At 36.3% G+C, this 18,452-nt stretch overlaps 1 protein-coding gene across 4 annotated transcripts in view; it reads right to left on the reverse strand.

Annotated features, from left to right (window-relative positions):
- Positions 1-18,452, reverse strand: part of STRN (striatin) — a 75,015-nt gene that overhangs the window by 26,486 nt on the left and 30,077 nt on the right. For 2 of the 4 annotated variants that reach the window (XM_054820130.1, XM_054820129.1), the window contains exons 6-9: positions 8,256-8,391; positions 6,292-6,427; positions 2,399-2,509; positions 25-111 (exon numbers count right to left, since the gene is read on the reverse strand). In XM_054820130.1, coding sequence (XP_054676105.1) covers positions 25-111; positions 2,399-2,509; positions 6,292-6,427; positions 8,256-8,391 — 470 coding nt within the window. The remainder of the gene's footprint in view (positions 1-24; positions 112-2,398; positions 2,510-6,291; positions 6,428-8,255; positions 8,392-18,452) is intronic. The other 2 variants (XM_054820131.1, XM_054820132.1) reach the window with 2 other exon arrangements.

Raw genomic sequence — 18,452 nt, forward strand, 5'->3', positions numbered from 1 at the left:
ACCCATGCCCTTCTTGACACTTACCTGTGCTTTGCTCCATCATTTTCCCACATCCCTGTTTTGACTGTTTTATATAGGATTGAGGCTGAAACATATCTTCGGTAGTTTTTCCTGTTGTAAGTTTAATTAAGAATGGGAAAATGTCTTACCCATAGTCCATTATGGTTTTTCCTAGACCAGTAAATAATACAGCTATTTTTAAGCAGCTTTAACACAGAAGTGTACTCTAATATATGTATTCTCTCATAAAATCATTCTATGATTCTATTCTCTTATCACTTCACAGGAGTGTTTACTACAGCCTTGCAAAATCGTAAGTTTACTAATGCAGTTGCAAACTCTACTTTGTCCACCCTAACCATAATGACTGATAATCAACTAAATTGTATTTAACTTGTCTGTCACAAAAATATTACTCAATTCAGGAAAACAGTAAGTAGGATTTTGCAAGATTGTTTTACTATAATATCTGATTTATAAAAACAATAGTAGCAGTTCAGTGTCTAAGCACCATTTATGATGAGATTAAAGTAATAGAAACAAACTTTGTACAATTTAATGTCCAGATATTTAGTCCCTTCTTTTTCCCTGGACTTCCTTCCTCACATTCTTCTTCACCACGTGCAATACCATGAATAGCTGAAAACAGGCTGTGATTCTTCCTGATTTTTCTGCACTGATGCCCTTTCAGCGGTGGTTTGTCCATGGAAAGATGCTTAATCTCTTACTGCAGTAATACCATCAAACCAATTGAATCAATCCAAAAGGTACTGCAAATGTATGGAGCAGTAGTTATCTTCATGAAGGAGCACTGGATGCCCAAGTGCTGCCTTACATCAGGATTTTTTTGTCATAAATATATAAAACACGTTCCAATAATATCTATGGCATTATTAACAATATTGTTTTATAGTAAAAAATAAAAAGCACTCAACAGCTGTTCAAGAACAGAATTTTAAGTTTGATGTAATAATTTCTGCTAAGTTAACCCTACAACTATTTACCCTGAACTACACAGCACGTCTGTGTATTTTAAAAATAACAGACAAGTTACAAAAAGCAATTTCACTGAAGTCATATATTGGTATATCCTCTTTATCTTAACTATAAAGAAATTTAGAATCAATTTTGTGAACCATTAACATTTTAGTTGGCCAGCTCAGCTTCTTGTCAGACTTCAATTAACTTCCAGTAACTTAAATGATTCCAAAGATGACAAGAATATCACTTGAGAAATTTAAAGTGTGGTAATGATTTACTTTTTGTCATAAATAAGAAAAAAAAGGAGGTTTAGTTTGTGAACTTGATACCGTAATTTCAGCAACATAACCAACTGCTGAGCAGCAGATTATCACAGTATCAATACAAAAAGTAACAAAACAAGTCAGCCTCAATGATGCGAGGACACCCTTTGCATCACTACACGTCTCTTTGGAAGCGAGAATTTCCTTGGTATTCATAAGCATCTTCCCACAAAGGGAGAAAAATCCCTCAAATTTCCTACTGGGCTACATGCAATATTATTAATTTATATCATTCACATGTGAATTCTCAATATGGCTAAACATTTGAAATACAGCTGTGACTACAGTGTTTCATTTTAAACACTTCATCTGAGTTCAAAAAGTTTTAAGGCTTATTTATCAAAAAACATTGATTTTACAAAACAGATTGTATTTCACGAAATGTAACAAAAAATATAATACAGGGCTAGAAACTGTATATCAGATATTGATCACAGTTTTTTGTTTGGATAGCAATACCCAACATTTTTAAAGGCTAGTCCCACAGGTACGAAAGTCAGTAAATAAATCCTGTGATTTACAAATAAACTGATGGTCAAAGTTGCTTCCTATTTCGAGCCCTGCATAGCAAATTATGATGACAGCATGACTTTCATGTTGTGAATGTTAAGTATAAACAGGGGTAGAAATTAACCTGTTTTCTCCCTCTGTCATCTAACAGGATACTCAAGACAGTTTCTGGTTTGTTTTGGTTTTTTTATTTACATACCAGACTTTAACTCTTCCTGTGAAACTGGCATGTTTCCAGCTAAGAAAAGGTTCTGAAGTCTTCTACATTAAAGTGTGAACTATTAAACCAATGCCTTTTACAATTTAAGTTGCTGAATAACAAAAGTATAATCCATGCTCAAAACAAGAATTTTTTAATTAATCCAACACCTGGTTGGAAGAAGTTATATTTAATCCAACTATTTATCAGGTAACTTGATTGACCGTCATTAATTTCAACCCCTGAGAACTGGTGAACAGGAAAGCAGTCAGGAGCAGCAAAGTAAAAGAGTAAGTAATTTTAGGAAAACATTGAAAGAGAGATAGAATTAAGGGCGTGAAAGATGTGGGATTTATGATTTTAAGGTGCAATGTTTTCCACTTACTCTTCACCCCCTTTTTCCCCTTGCGCTCCTTTTTGTATTGTTCCTTGAGTTTGGTTATTACTCCCTGGTCGACATTCCAGGCTTCAGGCATGAGACACTGGTCTTCCTTTTCTAAACAAAGTGAAACAAATGAAACATCCTTTTTCAATAATGTCACCAAGTGATCTCCACTGAAGGAGGTAACAGCTGCTGTCAATGGCATTTGTCTTTTATTTTAAACAGACAGAAATAGCAACAAGCTTGTGAAAGCTGTAAAACTGCTACTCACATTCCACGTCTATTTGGTCAGAATTTTCTTAACAAAAAATTGAGGTGAAATTTCACATGCCTAATTTCTATAACCAAGCACACAGCTATTCATAAATGTAAGCAACATTTACTTTATAATAAATCTGGACATATTTTTCAGCTTTCCTCCAGGAAAAGAATTATTATATCTAGATGCAGCAGCTATGTTACTGGTCAATATAACTTTACAACTCAGATGTTGTGTCACGGCATTTCAAATTCTCATTTCATTGTCTTTGTCCTATGTTGTCATTTATACAAAGCAGCAGCATTTTTAAGTCATTTTGGAGCATAGTTTACACGTCAGCAAGGTTTGAATACAATCTTAAAGCATTAAAGCCATGCAAAAGGGGAAGGCCTGAGTTATATACACAAAACATTTCCACATGCCTAATGAAACCCCCCCCCCCTTTTTTTTTTAAGCATCTCTCAAATTGCTTCCCCTGTGACATGATACAGAGAAGTAGTATTCTTCCAATAGTATGGTATTTGGAGATTTTGAACAAAACGTGTTACACGAGTTCAAATCTCCAACTCATTTTTTCCGTATATGGAAAGACTGTCCTGAGGCAGCTTAGAAAAATAATTTGTGAGAGGAGGGAGGTAACACAGCTTTTCCTCATGTGTATTTATTTTCATGGTCATTACAGCTACAAATTTTTTTTAAATGCATTATCTTTTTGCTTTGTTTTCCTCATTAAAATCTCAACCTTATTATTTAAAAATTAATTCCTTTCAGACCAAGGTTGCTTTGTACATCAATAAAGTATTCTAGACCTTTTAAAATACGAACAATAATAAACTTATCCTCAGACTAATATGCAGAAACGGTATTAAATGTCTGTAGAGGAAGCACGACACTATCAATCACAATCTGAAGGAGTCACTATGATTGGACAGAAGACACAAAACCAGACATGGGTTATTACGGGGACTGACTTGTTAGAAATTAACCATGCTGAAAAAGACCTAGGGATCCTCCATCAACATCAAACTGAAGAGGAGTCAGCAGCATACTCTTGCAGCAAAGGCAATCAACCATATCCCGGGCTGTATTAACACAAACGTAGCCAGTAGGGTGAGGGAAGTGATTATGCCTCTCTGTTTGGCACTTGTGAGACCACACCTTGAGTACTGCATCCAGTATAATATTTCTCATACTGGGAACCCTTGTAAGTATAATGCTAAATCCTAGTATTGACGTAGTATAGCAAGTCCAGGGGAGCCACTAAGATGGTTAAGGCAGCTGGAGCAGATGAGCTACGAGGAGGGGCTGAGACTACTGTGAGTTTTCAGCGATGGCAAAAGAGGCATCTTAGTGCTGCCTACAACAACCTAATGGGCAGGTGTAGAGAAGACAGACTCTGCTCGGACTTGCATCACAGAAGGACAAAATGCTTTTTACCACAAGGACAGTCAAATACCAGAATACTGCCCCTAAGGGTTTATGGGACCTCCTTTCTTGGAAGGTATTCAAAACTTGACCAAAAGACGCCCAGAGTAATCTGCTGCAAATGGACCTGAGCAGGAGGTTGAGCTAGATGATCTCTCACTCCTTTGAACCCTCCAGTCACGATCCTATACTCAGGAGTGACAGATTAATTCAAGACCTCAAGTCTTAAGGCATTAGTCTTTTTGTAGCAGGTATGAAAATAGAGAGGTATTAATAAGCTGGAGAGAGACTTAAAAAAAGATGGTCTGTGGGCTAAGTCACATCCTCTTAATACATATGCCCAATTAAGTACCACTAATGATCAAAAATTGCGTGAAGAACTCAAAAAAGGTATGAGAAAATCATGCTTGAGAGAATCAAGTATGTATACTTTCTGGGACCAGGTTACAAGTTTTAATCACGCTTTTCCTCCTTGGCTAGACAAGATTTTTTGCTCTCTTCCAACAAAAAGTTTAAATGGATTTATATTAGATTGTATTGTTGCCAGGAAAATACTTAATACGTTAATTTTCTATAGGCTGAGGATGCTTCCTGCATGTCCCACAGGTTCTGTTCAACTTCACCAGTGGATCCTGAACTACTACTGTACAAGTGCTTTATAGTTTAAAAATTAACTAAACACTTCTAAGGACCTTTCAAGCCAAATGGATTCAACAGACTACTGTAACTGATTAGTAATGCTTTGGATCCAAAATGAAGCAAGAACTTCCTCTGTTTGCTTCTATCCTTGCTACACAACATCACTCTTCTATGCTCCATTTAACAGTTTCACTTAAATTAACATAAGTGATTCATAATGGCAGTTCCTTGAAGAAGCTTATTCTTATATACAGTTACCATAACAGACACAGTTTGTGAAACAAGTAATCAAAAAAATGAATGTCTATAACTCAAAAAACCCCTTAATCTTTCTAGAAATGAAACTACTACTTTCCATGAGAATTTATTTTTAATGTTAGACTTTTGCTCATTTGTACTCAGTTGTCATCAATGAAAGTAAAAATAAACCTGAAGTGTGAATTTGAGAACAAAAAAGCTCCTGTTGACATACTAACTTTTCGGTGACACGAGCAATAGCTACACTTACCAGGCATAAATGGATAAAATTTTAGAGAGCGCTACCAGAACAACCTATTAAAATATCTTCCATAAAAGAGAGGAACAATCCTAAATTTGTTTGGTGAACAGAATACTGACTGCTGTATCTAATGATGTTGTGACACATCCTCTTAAGCAGAAAGTCTACACCATGCTGAACAATAATTTGGAATCCAACCAGGAGCTGGACATAGCTTCAGTGAAATACAGCATCTCAGAGCTGTTAGCTCATGTGAGAGCCACAGCTACCATGGCTTACTTGTCTGTCAGGGTTTCAGTTCCATTATAAAGCTCAATTATTTCCCATTCATCTTCCATAGCTCCCTTTGTGTCCACTTATGCTTAAGACTTTCCAGAGCAACTTAAGGAGGAAACAACTCCCCATCAAGATATTTAACCAGGTCTCTTCCTTCTTCCCTTCCCTATGCAGTGAGTTTATGCGGAATAATTATGTCAAGATAAAGTGGATGCTGGCAATTCGGGGTTGCAGGACATGAACCTCAAAGGACAGTTTGTGAAATGTCTCTCTATGACTAGGGGGCTTAAAGGTATATTCTTCTGATAAATTATAAAAGAAAATTTGAGCAACTGAATAGTTCATATTGCCCAAATTGCTAAAACACAGTAAGAGTACAACTAATTCAGTCTTTATGATTCACATTACTCTCTGTATCAAAGTGGGAGAAAGCAAAAACGATGAAATAACTTTTGTGTCATAATTGTAAAATACAGCTTTATCAGAGCCCCTCATTAGCACAGGTGACTGGAAAAATACATTGAAATTCCACTCATAAAATTCAAAATCTACCTGCCTTATTATTAAAGAAAAAGACAATGACCAGAAGCATAAATCTTAAAGAATCCTTACATTAAAACAGTATACAGAAAAATGAGAATATTATGTCAGAGGGACTTCAGTCTGCCAATTGTTTACCACAGGAACACTCAAAAGGCGCTGTGATCGTGACAGAGATCTCAGTCAATTGTTCACTCACAATAGATTCTTAGCACAATTTTTTTTTTCTACCTGGTACAATCCATTAAATTTCCTTACCCCAGTCTGTTCCATCTCCTGAACTTCTCGATTCCCCGTCACCTTCATCTGAGGTAACCAAAAAGTCAAATTCTTTCAAAGCTTCTTCTGTATCTCTGTCTTCACTGCTGTCAGATAGCACTCTTTTCCTTACAATCTGAAAGGTCAGGAAGAAGAGAAAAAAGCTGAATTAAGTTACACACACATCTTTATACCAAGCAGTACTGTCTAGTCTTCTATGCAAAATCCCAACAGGAAGTTGAAGAAGCAGAAAAGTATGCATTAACAAGCAAATCTGGAATAAGCATACAGACTTTGTTCAAATTTCTAAGTCAAAATGAAATTTGTCTGTAGATCTTTCTTCCTGTGACCACCAATAATCGATCACCTTTTAATGAATCTACACTGACCTAGACCACTACTATTTTTTCTTAGTACCAGAAAAGTACAAACTTTCCCTGAATACAAATTAAAAAACCCACACAAAATGTACAAACAAAAAAACCCAGAATGCTGTAGGAAAGACTTCAGCAAAACCAAACTCACTCTGCTTCTCTGAAAATCGTCTTTTCAACTCTTTCCTCTGAAATCACTCTATATGTGGACCATAAGACAATTCTAGGAAAAAACCAAACACCTGACAAGAGCTAATTTGCTTAGATTGGGCAAAAATCATTCCATCCTGAATACTTCCTCAGATGTTACTGTTATTTAAACATAGTACTTCCATGCTTAAACTGCATTTCCCTTTCACATTCAAAAGCAAATTTGGTAACAAAAAATTTACCAAATTTTGGTAAAAAAAAAAAAAAAGTCTTTTAATGGACCTCATTGTACACTTTCTGCAATAAATTTACTTTTCCCTCAGTAATCAAAATGGACTAGATGCTTTACAGTTATTTGACTAACAGGTGAGCTGATGCCGTGATACATGAACTACATAGCATAAATTTTACTTCTACAGAAAAACTATATTCATCACAATATTTTGACTTGGAACCTTGCTAAGGGTGAATCTGAAGAGACTTTAACACACAGGCCAACATCCCAGAGTTCATGAGGATGAATGACTGTTTCCTCTAAGTACAATGAACCTATTTCAAAGCCTGAAGCAATTCTAAACTTTAAGCTTCATTCCTTCAGCAGGCTTATTGAAAATACTGTATTACAGATGATTTTACAGAAGACTCTCAGACATTAGTTCACAGCCCACGGATGACAGGAACAAGTTTACAAAGATCCTCTTTAAAAGCTCTTTAAAACTGGTGGCTTTTTAAGCATTCATTCTTAAAACTGATCATAGAAACAATCACATACATCGTAACTCTTATCTGCTTCGGTTGTTAGGAAACATAACTGATTGAATAAATATTAATTTTGAACAGAAGAGGATAAAATTGAGTACTGATTGTATCTATCTATTTTATGTGATCATATGGCCAAATCATACAGCGAAGTATAGATAATAAGAGAGTTTCACGTATTTGACTGAATAAACAAACAAAAAAATTTATTAACCACATGTTAGAGTTTTTCCCGTTATATGGTTTCTTCCTTCCACAAGCTATTTCACGAGAAACGTCGTATTTCAGTTCTGTACCCTACAAGGATAAATTTCTACAAGTAATTTTAAATATCAATATGTTTATATAAATAGTCAAGAAATAATGCATTTTTGACATCTGCTACCTTAAAAATTGTATCAAAAATACTGAGCAGCATGGAATAGTAGAAAGACAATTTAAAAAATTTTAATCCATCACTGCAAACTTAGAGCAATGAAGATGGCAAAGCTTAACTTATATGCACAAACTCAGAAATGCATGTATAATTCCTCTTACGCACACATGCTTGGACAGACCATCATAAAGATGCATTAATAATTTGCACGTGTACATACACAATCATATACTTTGCATATAGGCATCTCATTAATCTCACTTTTTCTGTTCTTCGTAACTTTTTCAATTATTTTTTCCACTCACTGTTGCGGTATCAATGATTGTTTTCTCTCTTCCTTCAATATCTTCATCATCTTCTTCATCACTAAAGTCTGCAGCTGCATTTTCAAGAAACTTGAAGGTCTCTAGCAGAGAGGCAGAGTCAGTCAATTCAGGTTTCCTAAACAACAACAACAACCACCATCATGAGTCAAAAGAAATCATAACAAAGTCACTTTTGCAATTACTAGTCTGTTCTGTATTATGATGTCCAACAACACATGAGACTAAAAAAAACCTACAGGCAAAAATGTTTGTGGATTACAGAACTAAACATTTCCATAAACTATTTTATTAGAACCAACAATTATTCTTCAGCTGCAATTACCAGGACAGACACTTCAATTTTTCATTTGAAAAGCATTTTAAAGCAACGTTCATCTGATATGTACCCAAAAGCAACACCAATACTGATACATCATCACTGAAAGCCTCAGCAACATGGGCATGAGTTACAGCTACTAAGTTGGCCACCCACATGGACATCAGGGTACAGGAAAACTTTGCTGCTGCTATCTATGTTCCTCACCTTGCTGGGAAACATCTAGATCTATCACTCATTAACTTTTGAGACATGGTAAATTTGCCATTGTAAAACAATATAATGGAAAATATCAATGACTAAATAATGTTTATGTAGATGTTAACATTAAACAAATAAGGAAATGGATGAAGATTGGGTAAAATTGCAACTGTGCTGGCACAAATTCAGGCAGTGCCTCAGAGCAGGAAGCATAAGGGTTGTCCTAATAACAACTGAAGAGGAAGAATCCAAGAAGCAGGACTGTAACTATTATTCAAACTCTGATGAAAGTACAATTAAAGCAATCCTAAAATTAACAACAGGCACTGTGTTTTCTATGCAGAAGATGCACTTCATCAATCCCTCAAAGATAAAGTGGTGAAAAAAAAATTACTGTTTGAATTGTAATGATTACTTCCAGTAAAACATTGCACATTCTTTGTATGACTTTACGGCAGTAAAGACAAGCTTTATTGTTTTCTTACCTTTAATCAGTAGTCTGTTTTTCATAGTTCATCACTAAACGCACGTCATCTTGATTTTCACAACCACTGAAACCACAGAAGTCTCTCTTTCTCTTTTCAGAACTGTAGCTCTAAATTGCCTCGTACAGTCTCCCTTACCAGCAAGTGCCTTGCTAATGCTACATTTTGCTTCTGCTATGACCCATTTCAAAAGGTTCAATCAACTAACAAGCCCATACAGTAAGGTCTTTTAAACTCCCTGCAGTGTAAACACCTGATTATCTGTCCATCACCCACTTATTCTAGTCTTTCTCCACAACACTTTTCAAACGTTTATTACAGAAAACATCCAAGGGCAAAAACTCTGATGTGTAATAAGGCGTGATAAGAAGCACACTTCCTTCTTTACGCAGTGTCTGCTCAAGCAATTCTATGTTTATATGACAACAATTAGCAGGCGTGGCTTCTTCATAACCCCAATATGTTTGGATCTCATAAAGACAATTTGCTATTCTACCTTTTTTCATTTACTCATCTTTATGGCCAAAAAATACCAACAAAGATTTCATTTGCCATTAGAAATTCCAAATACACAGCAGCATAATATACGACAATGTACAGCATGTTTCCATGGTCACTGGTTTTACTGAGAATATTCCTTTCACTTTCTCTTATCTTAGATAAAAACTATCTCAAACATGCTTCCAATTTGCCTTGCTTCCTGCAGTATTTTGACCCTCTTGTTTCTATGACAAGCCTAAAAACACTCTGTAATATTTTTCTTTTTCCTTAAGTAAATCACTACTTGGGCAGACTATAATACCTCATAAATCTGTAGCAATGATGCACATTTTCACAGAAATCCTATGGTACTGTTATCTTGCTGTTTCCAACACACAAATCTTGTAAGACGAAACTTGTAATATGCTTCATTTGACTAACTTCTTGATTTTCAGCAAATTTGTGTGTCCTGGTCAACTTTTAGTAGACTAAATAATAACACACAATTGTGTTTCTGCTTTTTCCTCTGTATTTTGCCATGTAAAGATCTGCCATAAAAAAACCATCATGGCTGCTGATCTATATTAGCAACTATCAGACATGCTACAATAAATAGCAATGTATGAACTAATACTAAACATAGAATATAAAATTTTAATCAACAGAACTTGTTATTAAGAAACAGGTGTCCTTCTACAGGTACAAGTATTTGCACTAATTCACACCTAGATTTGGTTCTGTACTCATTTGATCTTAAATCAGGCGCTCTCACACTGAAGTTCAAAGTGACCACCAAAAGAGAAGGTTTTGTGGCGGGTTTGTTTTTTTTTAAACTGGTCTGACTTCAACTATCATTTTATTTATTACATGCTTTAGTGGGCAAGATATATACGTAATTGCATATCTCCTTTTACACAGCAGGGAGGAAAAGGCACCTCATGCACTGGAAAACACAGTAGTTTATCATGTATTTCAAAACTCCTGCAGGAAAATGCACAAAGTCAGCATAGTGCCATAGAAGATTATTTGTGCTAAGGCACAACTTCCAAGAAAGAATTTATAAGAAAACAGAATTGACAAAATATTTAAATTATTTCAAGGTTCTACAGGGGAAAGAAGCTACAAGCTAACAGGTTGATTGGCTATATTGTACCCCAATAAACTTTAGCAGTCAAATCAAAAGTAACTCAACAATTCAGCTATTCTTCATCATTTAGCAGCATGTAAACACAATGCATTTTAGATATTATTGTCAGCACAAACACTTAAGAATATTGTAAAATATACTTAAGAAAAACTGTCTAGTCTTAGCTAATTTACGTTATGTACTTTGATGGCAATTTGAAGCTTGCTTGTTTCATTATTTTCCACGTTTAATTTGTTTCTCTTATGGGGTCATTCACAAAGCAGCATAAAAAAGAAGTGGCAAAAATATATTCAGAGATAGGGTAGTATAATAAATTACTTTAAATTCCATTCTAGAAAAAGAAACACAACTCAAAATTTCCAGAGCTTTTGTAGTCTTGAATACTTTTTAAAAAAATAATGGGTGAAAACAATAGAATGGAGGTCCAATGGCAGGGACTGATGTATGAACTGTAGTATCGCAGGCGTAAGAGAGGCAAGACTATGGCAAGGTTCAGGACCTGTTGCAAATAAAGGGAGACAAAAAAACCCCACAAAGGTCTCAAAAAGGACAATTCCTCTTTACGGGACTATCCTGGATCAAAACTTATGTAAGGGAGAACATAATTTTCAAAGTACAAGAACTTAGGTGTTGCTTTTTTCTTCTTCCCCAGACACACCGTCTAAAGAAAAACTGCTCGGGAAGAACAAGCCAGAAACCCCAGACAGCAGGATCAGCTACAGAAGCTGCCAAAGCAGAGAGCATAGAGCAACCAGATTTTGGCAGGACTTCCTCGACCCTGTGTTCCTCAGCTGCTTGTTCTGAATCTCTTTCCCACTGCTCCTTCCTCAATGGTACTCTGCAACCGCACCCTTGCATGCTTTTCTCCCCAGCACCTAACCTTGCCTTCCTTCTTTGAACGTTTTATCCCAGTTGATTTACCACTTCCTAACCAAACCTAAAAAATTAAAAAAAAAAAATCCTTTAACCTATATAACATCTTCTGTGAGATACTGTTAACTCTGTGCATTACATCCTCCTCTCCAATAGCCTTATCCAATTAGACAAGAAAGTCTTTATGGCAGAGACACTACACGCTACTCGCATCTGCACATGATTAAGTTCAACAGGACTAATTGCTTGTCACAAGCATAAAAAGTACAATGAGTAGTGCCAGAAAGTAGAGTGCAGCTACACTAATGCTGCTGGGGTTTCCATCTTACTACTAACAGATGGGCAGCGCGCAGATTTTGTGAATATTACTCTTGACAGAGGGAACTTCCGATCCCCAAAGATAAGACACTTTTTCCTGTTTAAAACACAAAATTCTTGTTACAAATGGGCTGGTAACTGAAGTACTTACCTCCCTTAAAGAAACATAAACCTGAAATCATATGAAAATTTTCCTCCTTAGGAGAAGTTGCCAGAATTTTCTGCAGCTGTGACTGCCCTGAAAATCTCATCCCAACTTGTATTTTACAGGCTGTTCAATTATTCAGATTTGTATTAACACCTTGGCCCCTTTAAGACTAAAAATAATAATAATCTCTTCCCACAAAATCTAAGAACTATGATTTGTGAATATTCCACATGCACTATTTAAAGCAAGCACAACTCTCACTGGGCCTCAGCAGGGCATACAGCCAACCCTTCATCTTCTGCCCTATAGTCACATGGCTCAAGACAAGTATTTCGTGTCAAAATCCAGTTGGCCCTGACATTGAAATGCTAGCAGCTTTACAAAAAAGAATAGTGTTCAATTGGCTCTCAACATTCAATATCCAGGATCTTAAGATAAATCCTGTTTCTTAATGCATGAGAAGTAGAAACCATAACCTACAGGAAAGGTGAAGTTGTGAACATGGAAACTAAAACAGAACACTGATGATACCTTCCCTGCTCCCAACATGATCCAGAACGTTTCATATTGTGCAGTCAAGTTAACTCAGACTAAAGCCACATTACAGATATGTATTTCTTTGTAACCAGCATATTCGATATCTCTACCATTGCCTTCTCCTTTGTTGATAATAACTCTTGGGAGTCTGTGGCCATGTCCAGGGAGACACTCAAACTTCTCCCATGAACTGCCCAACCACAAGGCCATGAACTGCCTCCTCCGTCCTACTCACTCCCTCAAAGGAAAAAGTAGAGGGTTTGTTTGTTTGTTTTATCCAAGACAAACACAAGTTATCTTAAATAAAACCAGACTTTATTGATAAATTCAGAAGCAGGAAGAAATACCACAGTAAAGTTAAAAGCACAAGTTCAACTTAGGCTGAGAAACGTTTCTGGGGGCCTGTACAGGAAAAAGCCTGTTGTGATCCAGCATTAGAAGAGGTATTCTAGCATACTCTTTCTGGAGCCATTTTCGTTGGCTCAGTTTCCTCCTACTATCAAAACGTGCTATTGCAAGGTGCTAAGTTTTATTAATTCCCAATAGAATTTACTTATTTCATGTTTTAACACAGTCTTTTCAACATGGCTAGTTCAGTTCTTTCAAACTGGATGCAGTAAATAAATGCATGCGAATTCAAATGTATTCCTCTCTATGAGGACTGTTTTTAAGAACAGTTTGTTAAATCTTCAATATTGTGCAAAATCTTTCATAATGCAGCACAGAAAATAGAAAACTAATAATTTATAAAACTATGGAACACTTACAGCCATCAAAATTTACACACAAGGAACACAGGGCAGGCTAGACAGTCTGTCACAACCTTTGAAATCTCTTATGAATTCACACCACACAATGCAGGAACCAGTGCAATACATACAACTGGTAAGCAACACTTACAAAATGGTTTGGATGCAAATTGTAATCATGAAGGAATGCCACTTAAAAAGGAAAGGGCACTTCTCTTGCCAAATCTAATCAGATAACTATAATATGTCAAATAAAAAAGTTTTTAAAAGAATAGAAATAAAAAAATAAATTCAAAGTTTGAAGAACCAAAGTAACTTTTCTAAGTTATTTCTCCATTCACCTCCCCTCTCTTTGCTTCTCGGTCTCCCACTGCACAACTCCTCTGCCTCTTTCTCCCCATTCCTTCTGTATCATAAGTCTTATGTGACATTTCCAAGAAGCATCCCTCAAATCCTTAAGCCATAGATCTGTGCCAATGAAATTAAAAGAGTGGTCCATTGGTACTACTTTCTTCACACAAAACCCCAATTTACCTATTTTTTTATTTCTGCTTCAATGCAACTGTTGAAAGTGTCCAGGTCTGGTCTAAATCAGATACCTTTGAAATGCTTGTTAGGTCACTGCAAGATGGATGGTGGAAAAACCACCAGTAGAGGGAAAAAGGCAAATAGATTTTGAGGGTTTTTTTTCTTTTTGTAATTCAATGTTTTAGGCTCACATACTATTTTGGAAATCTTTTTCGTGGCAGATGTTACCTCAGGTTATTAAATTCAGATATATTTTCCCAAATAAACCATTTTATAAGTGAGTCAATACACAACATTGACCAGCCAGTATGCAGCAGTTTCATTACATGGGTCAGTGTTAATAGGATTTAGAGATGCGAAAGAGTTATTCAAGGCCTTCTGGTATAGAAAGACATTCATTCACTGAAGCATCAGTTGGAATGATTTCTTGTACATCAAAAGATAAGGTCTTCAAAATGTTTAATTTTAATCTTTGAAAAGGTCTTTGGATTTGCTCTCAGACATTGAGGTTTGATGCCTTTTTGCTAATGTAAAGTATAGGCAGTGGAAGCCATATGCAGTTCAACAGAAAAAAAACAGGGCAGTAGATCAGTTCCAGAGAGACTGATATATCATTCAGGATGATTTTTTCTTTAAAAAGTTTTTACTTAAATATAGTTATAATGATCAAACCCCTAACAAGAACTCAGATAATTTATCTATATTCATATATTCTATCCATATATATGTGTATATACAAACATATGCTTGGTATACCCTTGTTCCTTTCCAGTTCTATATTATATTTGCTTCCACTCATATCAAATGGTATTCAAATACATACTTCAAGAAGGTAAGCTAATTTGACTAAGTTTCAGTCAATAAGGTAAAGCTATTAAAAAATGAGGTAATAAGTGAACTGAAGATACTTAAATACTCTCATGTTTTCAAGGCTACAAGTGACATTTGCAGGCAGCTTTCATTTCTGTTTCAGTTTGTTGGGGGAAAGCACCCATTCCCCTCACTGCAGGTGTTAAGAATATCAACCATTATTATAAAGTTATTATTTTAGTATCTATTTTTGAGTCCAGTCATGCCAAGTGGTACTTATCTTTTGTAATGCAAGTGATCTGAAGATACTGAAAACAGATTCCCTTTTAAATTCCATTTAAAAAGTGGAAACAGGACTATATCTATCTCAGGTTATCCTATTAACATTTCATTTATGGAATCAAAATCTTCCAGGGTGCATTCAAAATCCACATGATGTCTTGAGTGCTAAAGTTTTCAAGAGGATCTGTGCATTAGCAAATAAATAGGCAATGTAAGAATACAAGTTTGGCCACAGATGTAGCAGCTACTAACACATAAAGACTGAGGCTATTTCACCCAATAACAAGAAGAGAAAATTATTTGGCTTCAAAAGACTTTCAGACAACAGTAGTTTGTTCATCACTGTACCAAAAGAAGAAAACCACAAAGAGGTAGGGGGAGTTCTCTGATGTAATTGCAGTCCTTTAAGATATAGAAAATTAAGCTGAGGGGTATGAGGGACCAGATGACAATTTTCTAAAATAACTGGAGCCTAGCAGAATTCCAGTTACATATTTTCTGCTGAAAATAAATATTATTGTCTTAAGTATTTGCACTAAAGTAACTGCTAATGCTTCTACATACCAAAGTAAACAGCATCAATTTCACAATAATCACCCCAAACATTCTCACCAGCCTTTCTGATAAAAAGGCTCAACTTAGTGTCGATATCACAGCACTGTGTGTCCGAACCCTGGCTGCTGAAGTAGGTATAACAGGTATAACGGACAACAAGGTGTAACTATTATAACAGACAAGTTCTGCTATAACAAGACAACTCGTTAACATTTGTAAAAGATGTAGTGAGTTGAGCAGAGGAGAAATATCTTCTCTACCCACCATGAAGTATACCCTTCACACATCCCTGGGGTCAGAAGAAAAATGCCAGGGCTTACCTATAAAACAATCAAAGGCATTTAAAAAAAAAACAAGCGTGGGTGTCTGCTGTTGTCAGAAGTACAGTCAGGGGTTGATCAGTTAAGTGGTACATCAGCTCTTCCACTCTTTTTCTGGAATTTCTCTCAGTACCAATTTTTTTGTTCTCCACTACTTTCATTTCATTGAGAAAGTACTGGTTAATTATCAATAAACAATAGTCAAAACATAAAGGAAGCTTTGTTTCCTCTTTCCGTTACCCCCCTCTCCTCCCAAAGAGGTAATTATATGGCAGCATAAAAGCATCAAGTATCCTTTTTTACTTTCTTTGGGATTTACCACATGACTGCTCAGTTGTACAGAGGGCAGTTCAGCCAATCTGTTCTTTCTGCAGTTTATATAGCTATATGGAGAAATCTTTAAGGAAATTTAAAGCTAACGTGCCTTCCATCTTCCTGTTTCTGAAACGCATCACTGTATCCCATTTTCCTTTTGTTTTTCACCATGCCGTTTTCCTCTCTATTGTACATTATCTTCACCACATTCACCCACATTCTTTCCAAACTCCTATTGATTTGTCTTCATTGTTTCTCACCCACAAGCTTTCTCTTTTGTCAGTTCCCATACTCCACTTCTCACCTTCTTCCTTCCACATACACATCTTTCTAAAAATCAGACTTAAAATCTGCAATGTCAGCTGAGTCCACAATATTATGCAGTTCTTCCAAGATCAAACAAATCAAATGTTCTACGAGTTGCATTTTCTCTCTTTAACAGAGGTATTCCTTGTTAGACTAGATTCATTTCCATGCATTACATTTTGTCCAGCACTCTGCACCTCGAATGTAACTAAAACACCTTCAGGTTGACCATTAGCCTCAGAATTGCTAGTAGATATTTGACATCAGTGTCCATTAAATGTTTTGAACCACAAAATTTGCCAAACTGCATTGGCTTGAGCAGTTCACAGGCTTCTGTGGTGATGGCAAAGCTTTCTCCTACAAAGGAGTTTCACTGTATCCAGTCACAGAGCGTCTTCCATCTGCATTTTAGTTTGCAACTATCCCAACGGCTGGTGGTCCTGGCAAACACACACATACGTCCTTAAACTTCCTGCGTTGCACTAAGGTTTTGGTTGGTTTCTTGTTCTTCCAATCTCTCCTCCTCTACTACTACCAAACTGCAGGCACTTCTTCATCGCACTCCTCCTAACTGTACAAGCTTGCTGTGGCCCCAATCCTCTTCTTTCTTTACATGCATGCTGGGAACAACAAGAGGCTGATAAAAGAACTGCCAATCTTTTTGCCCTCCTGGTAAGCAGTCTAGCACTGATAAGGTGTCTTCAAGAGTGCCCCTACCTCGACTGTGAGCCAGAATTCAGCTGAACCACCTAAATTTTTCCCAGTTCTGCCAACTGGGTAGAAAAAGGATTGAATTAAGTTTTCAAACAGTAAGAATTCCAGTTGGCATCAGGAGCAAGATCCATGTGCTTTAAATCTTAGTCACCTATTCAATGCTCATACTCTTCAAAAAAAGAAGCTGTTCTATTCATGTTTAAGTTATGCTGACAATAGATGAGGCAGGGAACAGGTAAGTGTAAGCTAATTGAGAACATAATCTCATTTCTGATTTCCCATCTGCCATAAAGCTGCACTTTGAAAGCTCAGAGGCAAGTGATGATGCAGTTGGGAGGAGGTGAACAGTGCCACATACCACAGAAACAGTGAGGTGTAACATTTTACAGTATCTAGTAGCAAAAGATGAAATCACTCTTAAATAACATGCAGTCTCTGCCACGAAGACAGACACAGAATTTCTCCTGCATGGAAAATTGAAAGAGATGGCCTGAAAGCATACTTGAAATGCCCAGAAGAATCACAGCATTGAAAGATAATCCTGTACTCAGACTCATCAAGGAATCTGAGTAAAATTTCAACTTTTTTCTCTCAGTGAGGGAGATCTCAGCTAGCATCCACAAACTCAAAATCACCCATGATGGCTGACATGACTGTTCAACACGATCCCTGGAAAATTCTTCCACTGTAAAACCCTGGAGTCACTTCTTGCACATCACGTACCAAGTCTTGCAGAGCCACAGTGGAAGGGAACTCATTTTTCTCCATCAGTGAATATCGTCAGCCATAGGGTAGACTACGAAGTGTTAAACCTAGTATCAGATCTACCCAGAAAGCAAGTAGGTAGGAAAGAAATGCAAATGTATCCAAAACTGCTATGTCAAAATGACTACCCTACTATTTCATCCATCAAATAACTACCTTATAAATATATCTGCTTCAAAACCAAAGTAAGCACATTTATATAAATTTTTAAGTGTAAGAAGAGGAGTTCTGTCTACCCACTTCCCCTGAGAAGAAGTAACCCCTTCACCAGAAATCGAACTAAAATTGTTATTGTAATTTATCAAGCATTCCTTGTTCTTCAAAAAC

Source organism: Grus americana, chromosome 3 (genome assembly GCF_028858705.1).
Source record: "Grus americana isolate bGruAme1 chromosome 3, bGruAme1.mat, whole genome shotgun sequence".
Lineage (NCBI taxonomy): Eukaryota > Metazoa > Chordata > Aves > Gruiformes > Gruidae > Grus > Grus americana.